Source organism: Schistocerca piceifrons, chromosome 4 (assembly GCF_021461385.2).
Source record: "Schistocerca piceifrons isolate TAMUIC-IGC-003096 chromosome 4, iqSchPice1.1, whole genome shotgun sequence".
NCBI classification, from domain to species: Eukaryota; Metazoa; Arthropoda; class Insecta; order Orthoptera; family Acrididae; genus Schistocerca; species Schistocerca piceifrons.
In genome coordinates this window covers 510,598,480-510,612,418 of record NC_060141.1, presented here as the reverse complement: position 1 = coordinate 510,612,418, position 13,939 = coordinate 510,598,480, and the positions used below count along the sequence as shown (strand labels likewise).

Here is a 13,939-nt window from a genome sequence, read left to right as displayed (position 1 = left end):
AGAGCATATACCCTATTTCCATCCCCATTCATCATTCATAGGTGGGTCTCCCTTTGACAGTATATATGTTTTGTCAGCTGCAGGGCTGATATGGATGATGCTAGGAGGGTGCATGGCCAAGTATTACAGCTGGGATGGACATAGGGGTAAGATCCATAGTGGAGGGGAATGAGTGCCAAAGGAGCATACGGTCTGACCAGGATACTGTGAAGGTTCAGAGGGACATGAGAGGGGCAGGGTGAGGGGTGGGGGATGGCAAAAAGCTATTCTATTTGTGATGGGCAAAATATCATACACAATGGACCTCATTACAGGGCATGATTTTAGGAAGTCATAGCCTTGTCGAAATAGCTGGTTAATACATTCGACAGTAGGACAGCACTGAGTGACAAGAGGTGTACTCCTATGTTGTTGTTGTTTTTTGGAGGGATCAGCAGTATCAGAACTGGATGTGATGGTCAGGAAAATCTCCTTTTGAACTACAGTGGTGGGGTATTAAGTGTAGAGAAGGCTGAGATGAGAAAGATCATGTACTGCTATCTGGATCTCCCCCCTATGACCTTCTTCGCTATAAGATTTGGCCAGTGCATCCTCCTAGAACCACCTATACCAGCCCTGTAACTGGCAAAACATACACTGTGAAAGAGAGAGCAATCTGTAACTGCCACATGCCATGTACCAGTTGTTACATAAACACTGTTCAACCTTTTACATTGGCATGATTGCCACCAGTTTATCAGTTAAAATGAATGGACATAGAGAGAAGGTTTATACTGGCAACACACAATATCCTGTTGTAAAGCATACTCTACAGGATGACAATCGTGACCATGGTGTCTGTTTCATCATATGGGCCATCTTGATACTCTACATGGATACCAGTTTCTCAGAACTCTGCAGGTGGGAACTGGTGTTACAACATGTACTTGGTTTTAACCACCCACATGGCCTAAGTTTACGTAAATTTCTGTGGCCTCACCATTTATTTTCAGTAACTATTATTTTTCTTCACTCACTTTATTTTTCTATTTCCATTATTTTCCAACTGTCTATTTGTCCTTGCACCCTCACCTGTCTACCATATACAATTCACTTAGCTTTCCACTCTTGTTAACACTTACACAAAGTTTTATTCAGTAACCTCTGTTTTGCTTATTACCCCTATCTTTCACCTCTATGTTCACAAACTTTCAAATTTTGGCTGGTGCATGACCAAAAAATCAGTCTTCCCTTCGCACCCCGTCCAGTAAGTCTCCCCTGCCCTGGGGTTCTGGATGACTTTTCTGTAACTCTCCCCATCTCCTACAAGTCACCCATTCCTTTCTTCCATCCCTGTTCCTTTCCCCTCAACCCTTCTGCCATAAGAAGAGGCCACTGGCTCTGACAGCTTGCACATTTCCATATCTTTAGTGTGTTCTCCTACAGCCACCTGGTAAGTAGGTTTTCATCCATCCAATTTATATCTTCAAACATGAAAGATGTTACTTGCCTAAAAACCACTGATCACCTCAGCCCACCAAAGGTCTATAGGTGCAAGGAGCATACCAAGGGATACATGTCATAGAATGACCTCTTGACAATCATGTAATCCATGTTCTACATAGTGTTCAGAATTCACACGTCACAGGTTTTCTGACAACACAGGGCTTTCAATGGTCTGACTGTGGCACATGGTAACAGAGGTAATAAGAGACTAAGCACAAACTAACATTGCAGAAGGGTGGAGAAGTAAATAGGCTGTGTTCTTTTCAAAGGAACACCCCTGTGTTTTATCTTACAAAAGTTAGAGAAACCACAGAAAACTTAAATCTGGATAGCAAGATAGGAATCTGAACTATTTCCGTTCAGAATGTAGACCCATTTCTCAACCATTCTGCCACCTTTCTAAATACTAAATACTGTGGTGAGCATCGGCATCTGATGCTATTGCTGCCATGGTGACAAGATACTTCGTCCTCACAAAGTGAGTAACAAAATTTAGGTTATATGTAAAAGGTAGTGATGTTGGATGTGGGACCTCAGTGTGAATTGAGGCAATGTAGATCACAGGGTTGAAGGACATTTTGCAAGAACAACTCTCATCTACATAATTCAGCTGGTGTTGGGGAGAAGGATCCAAATGGCACTAGCTGTGAAGCACTCATTTAAATAAAGCATGTTCTGCTCAGCAATCTGTTCAGCAACGGAGTGTTCATCTTTGCTCTTGGCCATAGTTAGGTGGTGGCTATTCATTCAGGTGAATAGCAAGTTGGTGACCACATTCGCATAAAATGCAGTGCAGAAATTACAATGGAGCTGGTATATGAAACGCTGCTCTTATGGATGTCCCTGCACTGATACAATAGGATAAGTCCATCATGGGAAGGGAGTAGTATGATGTGCTGAGTGTTTGCATTGGACAAGTCTTTCACTTGTGTCTTCCACAGAAGTATGACCTTTTTGACAACTGGTTTGAAATGGAAGTGGCATAACAATGGAGTAATATTCCATAGATTGGGTTTGGTGATGGTTTACCGTTTTGGGAGGTGTGGGAAGGATTGTGGGTAGGATACTGTTCATTTCTGAGCACAACAATAAACCATCAAAGACCTGGTGAAGGATATGGTTCAGTTATGTCAGTGTGGGATGATACTGGGCAATGATGACGATGCTCCTTTGCAACTGGTTCTTGGGGTTGGTCAGAGGATTAGTGGCATGTGAGGATATCGTGCAGACAATGTTTGTGGTTCAGGAAAAAGTGCCTGTCTGTGAAGGCCTTTTGTAAGACCTTCTGGGTCATTCCATGTAAATGAGGAATCATTATCAAAAAATTAATTTTTCTGTGGGAATATTTTCGCCTGTTACATATGTAGGTTGGGCATTTAATTTTGTTGGCAAGACTGATTTTTCCCTCCAAAACCTATCATTTACTTGTGGGAGCCATTGTTTTGAAGACTATATTGTTGAGTTTGTGCATGCAGGAGATTTGATCAATTTCAAGGTTTAAAAAGAAAAAAAGAAAGAAAGAAATATATATATTAGGAAATTTATAATAATTCTTTATGGTTTATACATCACTTGAAATTGCATAACTTCTTCTTCTTTTTGGTATATTTTTAGAAGCAAACAATTTAAGGATGATAAATACAAAAACATTTATATAACCTAACCCAAAATGTGTAACATGAGTTACCAAATGCCAATTTACGATTTTCACAAAATACATTAAAGTATAGAAACTTATATGCCATGCTGTCCTTCACATAAGTGTACCTGATGATTTAATATCTCAAATAAATTGCCTCCCGGAAGCCTTCTCCTGGTATAAGATATTTAATTCACGTAACGTGAGTTACCTTTATTTATGTAACGTGAGTTACCATAATTTTTGTAGGATTAGTTATAATTTTAAGGAGTCAGATTCATTCTGAATTACATACAACACAACCAACAATATATTTCAACATATTTAATTTATATTTATCTCCATATGATGCATAAAATCCCATAGGGAATAGCTATTTCTACTTTACAACAATTTGCAATTTTTGCAGAATGCCTTAAAGTGCAGCTGAAAAGATGAGATGGCAGAAATTGAAGGATGAAGGCAGATATGAAGAGTATAAAATCAAACACAAGGGAACTATGAAAAAATTCACGAAAAAGAAGCAGGAACAGGAAAAATGTTTGAGTAAAAGAGAACAAGAAAGGATTGCTGCAGACAGGAAACAGAATGCTAGAGAAAGAGTTGCCAAGTACAGGAAGCAGCTAAAGAAAGCATCTTCAGCTACACCAAGTAGTTCTGCCTCTCCACCGTATAAAAATAGGTCTTCACTGGGAAAAGCCATATCAAAAGTGAAACATGTACTTCCAACATCACCCAGAAAACAAAAATATGTTATTAGAAGGTTGTATCATATATTTGTTGAACCTTTAGAAGTAGAATGAATCTCTAAACAAAAAATAAGTGATCAAATAATAAGTGCAGTGAGCAAATTCTATGAAAGGGATGACATTAGCAGACAGACCCCTCGATACAAAGACGTTGTGACTGTAAATACCTATGTACACCAGTAACTGGCCAGAATTTTTTCTATGTGCAGAGCCTACAGCCAATTGTTGGTTGGAAAAGTGCATGAAATGTAAAGATTTATTGGCGGTTAAACTTCTTGGTTTATGTACTGGTGTACAAGAGTATGGTGCGAAATGGTATGTGTGGTAGGAGAGTGATGGAAGAATTTTGAATGTAGAGGAAAAAGGTATATTACAGAATCTTATTGATCACATTCTTACCATGGGACCTAAATTTTTAGAGCACTGCTACCTTAAGAGAGAACAATAAAAGAACTATCAGAGTGATAAGGTATCGCTGCCTTCTGCGATGCTAACTGCCATGATGCAAATCGATTTTTCTGAAAATTTTACATGTGTAAGTCAAGATGAAATTCAAAGTGCACATTGGCAGCAGAATTAAATTAGTATTTTTACTACCATGATTTGGCATTCATGTACTTCTCACCCCTACATGTTGGTATCTGATAATCTGGAAGACACAAAAAACACTGTCATTCCTGATGTTGATAGACTTCTTGAAGACCTACCAAAAAATATTAGAGAAGTTACAATCTGGTCAGACGGTCCTGCTTCCTAGTTTAAAAACAGATATATTGCAGAGGCTATAAAAATTCTAAGTAAGAGTCATGCCAAAAGAATTACATGGAAGTACTTTGCAACTTCTCATGGGAAGGGGCCAGTGGGTGGAATTGGTGGGGCTGTCAAACGCCAAGTCTGGTCTCGTGTGAAAAGCAGGAAATGTATTGCAAACAATGCAACAGATTTTGTAAAAGCATTATTGAATTCTTCTTCTAATGTGACAGCAGTTCTTATGGGTGAAGAAGACTTTAGCCAAAGAAGCAAAAAACTACATCTCTCAGCCTTAATCGAGAACTGCAAGCCTTTCTTGAACATTTCTAAAATTTATCATTTGGAAGTCTACAATAATGAAGTTGTAGGAGACACCACTTCATCAGCTGCAGAGGAAAACACTAAAAGAACAGAAAAATCACTAGGTATATAAGTAGATGACTGGGTGGTGGTAAAATATGAAAATTCATATTTACCTGGTAATGTTACTAAAATTAAAAATGGCGAGTTTAAGGTTGGTTGTTAAGATGAAAGGTGGGAAGTTTTGGAAGTGGCCTGAAATTGAAGAAGAGAAATACTACACTAAAGACAAGCTTGTCAGAAAAGTTAACCCTCCAAGTGCTGTAAATTCCCGTGGTTATTTCAAGTCTGACTGTGATCTGTGACAATGTAACGTGAGTTACTTGTTCACATTGTTTTAATATTTATTTTATTGGAGGTTAAATGTTTGGGACTTTGTTAAAATACTTATAAGATCTACTGGTATTGTGTGTAAAACTTACAAGAAATGTTCACATAAAACACAGCAGACTTTTGTATTTTCTTTATCGTATGCAAAAGCCATTTCTTGGAAATGTAAAGTGAGTTACCAACTATAATTGTAAGATTTGGTTTTATAAATATAGTAATGTAACAATTATTATGATTATAGGTTTATAGAGCATTCTGCATAAAGTATGTTTTGAGGTATAAAAATATTTAATAGAAACATTTCCTTCCATTAATTGTCCAAAAGTTATAATACAAACATCACTTTGTAATGTGAGTTACCATGGAATGACCCTTCTGCATACTGGGCAAAGGATTTCTTGTCACTGCAGATGCACCATCAGTGGGTGGCCAGAGTATATAGAAGTGATTTTTTTGTTGTGGGCATGATGACAGCCACCAAAAGACATGTACTGTTGATGGATTACTGAGCTATGTGGACAATGGACAATTGGACATCAACATCTAGGTAGATGGCATGTTGGGCTGGGGAGAACCAAGTGAAGTTGATGTGAGAGAAAGTGTTGAAGGCCATGAGGGAATGAGGACAGTGTGTCTTTGTCCGGAGTCCAGATTCTGAAATGGTATCAGTTAACCTGAACTAGACAAGGTGTTTGAAATTCTGAGTGTCTAGTAAGTTTTCCTCTACATAGTATATAAATATGTTGCCAAAGAAGCAAGCCATGTTGGTGCCCTGGCCATATCATAGATTTGTTTATATATCTTCCACTCACAGGAGGAGTAGCTATGCGCAAGGATGTTAAGTAATGAATGAGTTGGTTGGTATGGAGTCTGAATGACACTGGGAGAGGTAGTGTTTGATAATTGCAAGACCATGGGCACAGGTGGTGGTGGTGTATAGGGAAAGGGCATCAACAGTTATGAGTAGGAATCCACGCAGTAAAGGGACGGGGATGGATGACAGTCAACAAAGAAAATGGTTTGCGTCTTTATGAGAAGTTAGGGAGCAGGAAACTGATTACCAGTCTTGGTCAACAACAGCAGGAATGCTTTTGGTGGAACACAGTAACCAGCTACAATGGAATGTCCAGGACTGTTGGGTTTACGAATTTTGGAAAGCATGTAGAAGGTGGGTGTGCAAGGGATCACTAGCTTCAGGAGGTAGAGGGATTCAGAGCAAAGTTTTTGGGATGGCCCTATGGATTTGGCTACGGATGGGAAGTTATGCTGGACTTCTGGGATGGGATCACTATGCAGGATATAACACTAATGCTTTGTCTCAATCATAATTTTTACTTGTTTGTAGATAAGGTTTTATACATGTCTATGCATATTTTGCTGATCCACTGCCCACAATAATTAGGGAACATGACTTCGAGAATCTGGCACATTCCTTTGAGCAACAACTGAGGACTGGGAATGTAGCAAAATTATAACTTTATCTTCCGCAAATTAAGTAGGCCTACACAATAAAACATCATTACATGCTCAGTCATTTACATAAAAATAACAGTGTGTCATAAACAAAATAGAAACAATAATTCATCCTGTCACACTGAGTGCTTTTCATTGGAATTTGAGAGCCTCAACAACTTTTCTGGAGACTAGAAATCTACTTTGTAGGAATCATCATGGGTTTCGAAAAAGACGGTCGTGTGAAACCCATCTCGCACTATTCGTCCACGACACTCAGAGGGCCATAGACATGGGTTCACAGGTAGATGCTGTGTTTCTTGACTTCCGCAAGGTGTTCGATACAGTTCCCCACAGTCGTTTACTGAACAAAGTAAGAGCATATGGACTATCAGATCAATTGTGTGATTGGATTGAAGAGTTCCTAGATAACAGAACGCAGAATGTCATTCTCAATGGAGAGAAGTCTTCCGAAGTAAGAGTGATTTCAGGTGTGCCGCAGGGGAGTGTCATAGGACCGTTGCTATTCACAATATACATAAATGACCTTGTGGATGACATCGGAAGTTCACTGAGGCTTTTTGCAGATGATGCTGTGGTGTATCGAATTGTACAGGAGGATCTGCAGCGAACTGACGCATGGTGCAGGGAATGGCAATTGAATCTCAATGTAGACAAATGTAATGTGCTGCGAATACACAGAAAGATAGATCCCTTATCATTTCGCTACAAAATAGCAGGTCTGCAACTGGAAGCAGTTAATTCCATAAATTATCTGGGAGTATGCATTACGAGTGATTTAAAATGGAATGATCATATAAAGTTGATCGTCAGTAAAGCAGATGCCAGACTGAGATTCATTGGAAGAATCCTAAGGAAATGCAATCCGAAAACAAAGGAAGTAGGTTCCAGTACGCTTGTTCGCCCACTGCTTGAATACTGCTCAGCATTATGGGATCTCGTACCAGATAGGGTTGATAGAAGAGATAGAGAAGATCCAACGGAGAGCAGCGCGCTTCGTTACAGGATCATTTAGTAATCACGAAAGCGTTACGGAGATGATAGATAAACTCCAGTGGAAGACTCTGCAGGAGAGACGCTCAGTAGCTCGGTACGGGCGTTTGTTCAAGTTTTGAGAACATACCTTCACCGATGAGTCAAGCAGTATATTGCTCCCTCCTACGTATATGTCGCGAAGACACCATGAGGATAAAATCAGAGAGATTAGAGCCCACACAGAAGCATACCGACAATCCTTCTTTCCACGAAAAATACGAGACTGGAATAGAAGGGAGAACCGATAGAGGTACTCAAGGTACCCTCCGCCACACACCGTCAGGTGGCTTGCAGAGTATGAATGTAGATGTAGAGGTGGTTGCCCTCCGTGAGCATTTATTACTGCCTAACACCCTTTGGTATCTGTATCTATTCTTCAATGTGAGACCATGAAAGTTATTGGAGGATCTGTGATGGAGCAGGATGACCATGAACACATCTGTCAAGCATGTCCTACGTATACATGATGAGGTTTGGGTCAGGACTCACCATCGGCCATTCAATTACTTCAATATCTAGGCTTTGCAAAACATCCCTGCTGATGCTTGCCACATGGGCCCTGGCATTAGAACAAATTGATGACCACCACATGGGAAAACAGGATCTGTTCGATGCACTGTCTGGCAATAAGGCGACGAGGGATAATGACAAGATCTGTATGGCTGCCAACACCGAAGCCTCCCAACAACATCACAGAATCTTGGAAATCTGTCGATATCCTGGACATTTCACAGGTGCAGCTCACCATGGGTCCCCACACATGAACACAGTCATCACCTTAAGCAAGGTGATAATGGGAATTGTCCGTGAATAGCTCGTGTTGCCAGTGACAACAATAGTGTTTCCACTGAAGAAAGAGACTAAGTCTTTGACAAGTTCAGTGTGATTGGACTTCGGTATAAGGCTGATGGGAAGGCATTCTGAAAGGACAGACTTCTGTGACCCCACCAGACACAAAAACCCCTCCCCGCCCCTCCTTTCCAGTCAAGCTGCAGTGCCAACACAGTACAGTCAGACAGCACAACATAGCTATACAGTTGCTTTTTGTACATAAGTATGTATGTGTATGTTTAATCTGTAGCATTATAAAATGATTTATCCGAAAGCTAGCTTTATTGTCTTTTGTTTATGAGCATTTTGATGAGTCAGCATCTCACCTGTTCGGTGAGTTATCACTTGTTAAATTATTTATTAATTAGTAGAATAAAGTACAATAATACTTGACCTCTTCAATTCTCTTTCGAGAAATGCACTAGCTTTATGTATATGGCAAGTTTTTGTCGCTTTCTTCCAGTTTACACAAAAACATTTTTACAATTTTTTTTGATCTTCATAACTTCTTTTTCTTTCCGTATCCGCTACACGACTATACAGCTAACATGAACAGTTTACAGTGCCTCCCACTATAAAGAATTAGCGAGTTTTAAATAACTGTTTCAGGGGGGGGGGGGGGGACTAAAAAAAATATAAAACTGTTATAAAAGTTAATTTTCTTCTAAACTGAGGACTGGTTAATGCTATCGAATTTATCATTATACAGTGATACCCCAAAATGTAAGATTTTAAGTCTACGATGTGTCTACCTTAGCTACAGGCGGATCACATGAAAAAAACAATTCGGTGAAGTGTACTTACTGAAACTGAAAATGCACCGGTCTTGTGTGACTAATAGACGGCATATAGGTGTAATAAAATGCTACATATAAAAATACTGACGTCCAAATAATTACTGATAATACAGCTGCGCCTACGCCGGCTTTGAGGACGACTTCTGACGTATTATCAATTTTATTTCGAAGCCTGGAATAGATCGCTTCTAGTATTTTGTCTACGACGTTCCTTCTGTACCACCTAAAAGGCGCCAAAATGATAGACGAGAGTCCCATGTTTCACTAATAAAACAATATACCTAAAGCTATCGGATTAGTAAGTAGAAACGTCAACTACACTTCTGACACTTTGTACCTTACACCTCAAAACACAGTTATATCTCTGACATGTTTGGCGGCCAGCTGTTTACGTTTACATTTCACAAGAATTCATGCACACGTGACGTCGTTTTGACGTCACACGCTGTATTGAAGACGAAAACATCTGTGCACAGGCGCCGACTCGATGGGGCCTGAGGGGGCCCGAGCCCCCTCAAAAATTCGTTTGGGAGACGGACCCCCAATAATTTAAGAAAATTATTAGTTATATTATACTGTGTAAAAATCACAAAACTATGATGGAATTTTTTATTTTCCTTGTTTGTCGACAGTTACCTTTTAAAATACATTCAGCAACGAGTTAAAACAAATAATTATTACAGTAGTAAGCAGGTTAACTGAACATGAGTGGTGTGAATCATGATAATGTTACGGTGCTGGGGGCACACAGGATTTGTCCCGGTGCGCGAACCTTCGGGTAAAGTGTGGCGCCGGCGAGCCAGCGCTGCGGCCGCGGCGACATCGAAAGGACTGGAGTAGAAGCGCCTGGAACCCTCCGCCTCGCGTCGCCTTGACACTTCGAGACATTGCGACGCCTCGGCTATGTAAGGCCCACCCTACTGTCGCAGTCATTCAGTGTGGATAGTTTCATTCAGTACATGCTGCAGACGTGTTTAGTGTTCCGACTTCAGTGTCTAGTGGACTATTTTATATGACTATATTTTATTTGTTTACTTTTGTCTGTTAGTGTATTGTGAATTAAGTTTGCAATGGATAAATTTGTTAGCAAAAAGGCGCACTTGGAAGCTGATGATACTGCAAGTCAAACTCCAACAATTATTGAGTCGTCAACTGCTTCGTCGTCTTCAGGCGAGAACCGTTCACAGCCGAAACCTGGACGATCCGATAAGGGAAGATCATTTCAGAAGTCATGGTTGATCAAATACACATGGCTAGAATATGAAACATCTACCGAAAAAGTTTTTAGCAAAACCTGCAAAGAGGCAGATGCTAAAAAACTATTACAATTTTTTACACATAAAGAAGGTTTTTTGAAACTAAATTCTATCACTAACCAAAGTGTGGTCTCCCAATTGAATGAACAGTTAAATAGTGATATGAAGAAAGGCCGTTTAGCTCTTGAGACAATTTTTACTACCATGCAATTTCTAAGCCAACAATGACTAGCAATTAGAGGGCACAAAGACGTAAGCTCAATTTTTTTCAATTGTTGGAACTCCGAAAGAATGACATATGTGAGTTCAAACATTGGTTAGGACGCTGGGGGTACAAGTGGACGTCCCACAATAATAAAAACGAGATCATTGATCTACTAGGAAAGTCTGTGTTGAGAAAGGTATTGGCTTCAATCAAGATGGGACAGAAGCGATTGAACAACTTGGCTGTTCTTCATGCCCACTGAGATGTTTTGGATGAATTGCATGTCCAGCCAGTCATCAATGACTTCATATTCAGTAATCCAGTCAGATGGTCAACATCTGCACCTTTCTAAAGACACTCTACCCCTAATAATGTCATTTAGAGCAATATTAAAAATCTTTATAAAATAGAGAATTAAATGCGTACATAATGTTAAATTTTCAGTTTCGAAATATTAGTACTAGTTTAGTACTGTATTAGTTATTTTAAAATACTTAAATATTTTTAGGGTGTAAGACCGAATTAAAACCCGCTGTTTACATACGTTTTGACTGAAAGCATTAGGTATATTGTATTAACTGTATTAAAGCATTAAATTTGAGATATTGTTTTTATTTAATGAACCCAGAGCCTTATTCAAAGTAAGCTTAAATTAGTTTATTAATCAAAGTGCTATTACTGTGCGACAGCAATATTTTATGTTTTATTCTTGTAATGATAGTTTAGGATTTATTTAAAATATAATTTCAGTCTTTTTAGAGCTATATATTCACTGCTCTGTAATAGTCTATAAGCATGATTATTACTGTAAATTAAATTGGCTTTCTACGAAAATACCATGCATGTTTATGTTTTGTTTCCATTTTCAAAGTCAAAAAATGTGTCAGGCTTGTCGAATTTCCCGAAGTGATGAGTTATCGAGAGTCCATTTTTCGGGATTCTAATCATACGACTCTAAAATGCTTAAAAACTTTAAAACTCACTATTTTTCATCTAAAATTTAGAAAATTTCCCAGGGCAAGGCAGCCAGTATGCCATCCCCGCCCATCCACCCCCACCCCCCCTCTATACTTTCTAAAAGTCGGCGCCCCTGTATCTGTGTATCGACTTTCGTAAACCTTCGGTTCACAACACGTGAGATGAGCATGATGACAAAACAATATAACCACAGGCTAACATAACAGTCGCGACACTCACTGCTGTAAAAGTTGTTACCATTCGACAGCTGGAGTGACACTAGCGCTCGAAGCGGCGAGAAAGGAGAACATCAGATGCGTCGTAAGCATAATGTTTGTTTTGCATCCCTTCCCTACGTGATTTACGAAATATTTGAATTATTCTCTTGCCTCCAAGAGTTTCTGTAATAACAGAAGACACAGTTGTTTCTAAAAATTGTTCTAAAATAAGTGTAAGTAGGGATAAAAATCATGAATACAGTGGCAAGTTACAAAACATTCTTGAAGAAGCACTTGTGACATTGGATAGAACTGCAACTTCCCACGTTGATATCGAAAGAATATAAACACACAGAATTACGTGTAAGAAGCAGTGACATGTAAATCTGTGTGCAAAAGGCATCGAAACCCCATTTGTCGTTCCATAGGCCTACTGTGTTTTAGTCATTGTCGCCTGTTGCCGGATAATATTATTCTAATTGGGACAAGCAACTGCAAAATACTGGGAGAAATATGCTGCATGTGTAAACCCTGAGTGCTCAGAACCACTAACACTGTCAGACCTGTTGTCATAGATTAAATTTGCCATAACAGACATTTCATCCAATAAAATATTCCCTAGTTTGTCAGTATCAGGGAAATGCTGTACCTTCTGCTTTAAAAGATGGAATATATTGTCACTTATCCCACAATTCATTTGTATGCATTGCACATCCCTCTGTTATGTATACACTGATAGAAGCATAAAACATTCTGACAAAACCTGTATGCCTAAGTGCTGTAGTATAATAAATTTAGAGCAAACAGCTTTCACCTTGCAGCATGTTTCTCGTTCAGTGGCATTCTAATCTGACTTAGCAACAAGTCAAGGGCATCTTTTTTTAAATATCAGGATCCTATAATCTTCAAAATTTGTTTGTCCTTCTTCACTTGATCCATCTGATGCAGTTTCTGTTGCTGTTTGTACTTAAAAGGATAGGCACTTCTTTGTCCTGTAATAGTTTTGCACAAAGTCTATATAGTGATCTGCACATTCTGATATTCCTCACGCTTTTTCTAGACACGAATAACTGCACTGAATTTTACCATTTCATCATCAACGCCGGTCTGTGTTGCTGACTCAGATGACTCAGGCAGTGATACATGGAGAGTTGAGTTGGCTGCTTCTGTGTCATAGGAGTGCTTTGCAGCTTTAGAGAGATTGTCGAACGTTTCTGGCAGTTTCCTATTCATCGTCGGTGAGGTGGATTATTTGGGATGTCAAAGAGTGTGATTACTGCGTTCCACATGAGTTTATTACTGTCTGCATTCATGAGCTCGTTTTGTATGACATGTAGCGAACAAAACAGGTTTTTTTCATAAGATCTTCTAGTCTGCTATTCACTAGTTGTTTTCTGCTCCTAAAACGAAACATTAATTATCAATATGTACAAGTAGTTTGCAAGCGAAAACTGACGATACAGTTTAGTAACATGACGGTATACACATCTCAGGGTCTTTAGACAACCAAGAAAACAGACATGTGGTACCCTCTTCTTGTTGTTGCTGCTCCCGTTTGTAAAAACCATTGTACAAACAAAAATAAACAACTACCCCTCGCTTTCACGTTCGCGCCGAACTCCACAGCTTTACTTACTGGCCGCTTGGCGCACTGCTGGCGCAGTAGGCAACGAAATCGAGGCGAAGTGTCGCGACTGTTACGTTAGACTGTGATGTAACTACAATTCACCACAAGTAGAGTGAACTGGGTGTCAGGCTCATTATTAGCTGCATGGGCGCTAACGTCGAAGTTACATTGTTTTGAAATATGTCAGTCATATGAACTGGGCTGCAGATGAGCGAGACGTTAAAATG

General features: G+C 39.4%; 1 protein-coding gene across 2 annotated transcripts in view; it reads right to left on the bottom strand.

Annotated features, from left to right (window-relative positions):
- The window catches only part of LOC124795053 (seipin), a 48,457-nt gene extending 38,603 nt beyond the window's left edge, over positions 1-9,854 (bottom strand). Inside the window, exon 1 of one of the 2 annotated variants that reach the window (XM_047258844.1) lies at positions 9,457-9,854. In XM_047258844.1, coding sequence (XP_047114800.1) covers positions 9,457-9,707 — 251 coding nt within the window. In that variant the 5' untranslated portion in view covers positions 9,708-9,854. The remainder of the gene's footprint in view (positions 1-9,456) is intronic. The other variant, XM_047258846.1, reaches the window with a different exon arrangement.
- Positions 9,855-13,939: the final 4,085 nt, after the last annotated feature.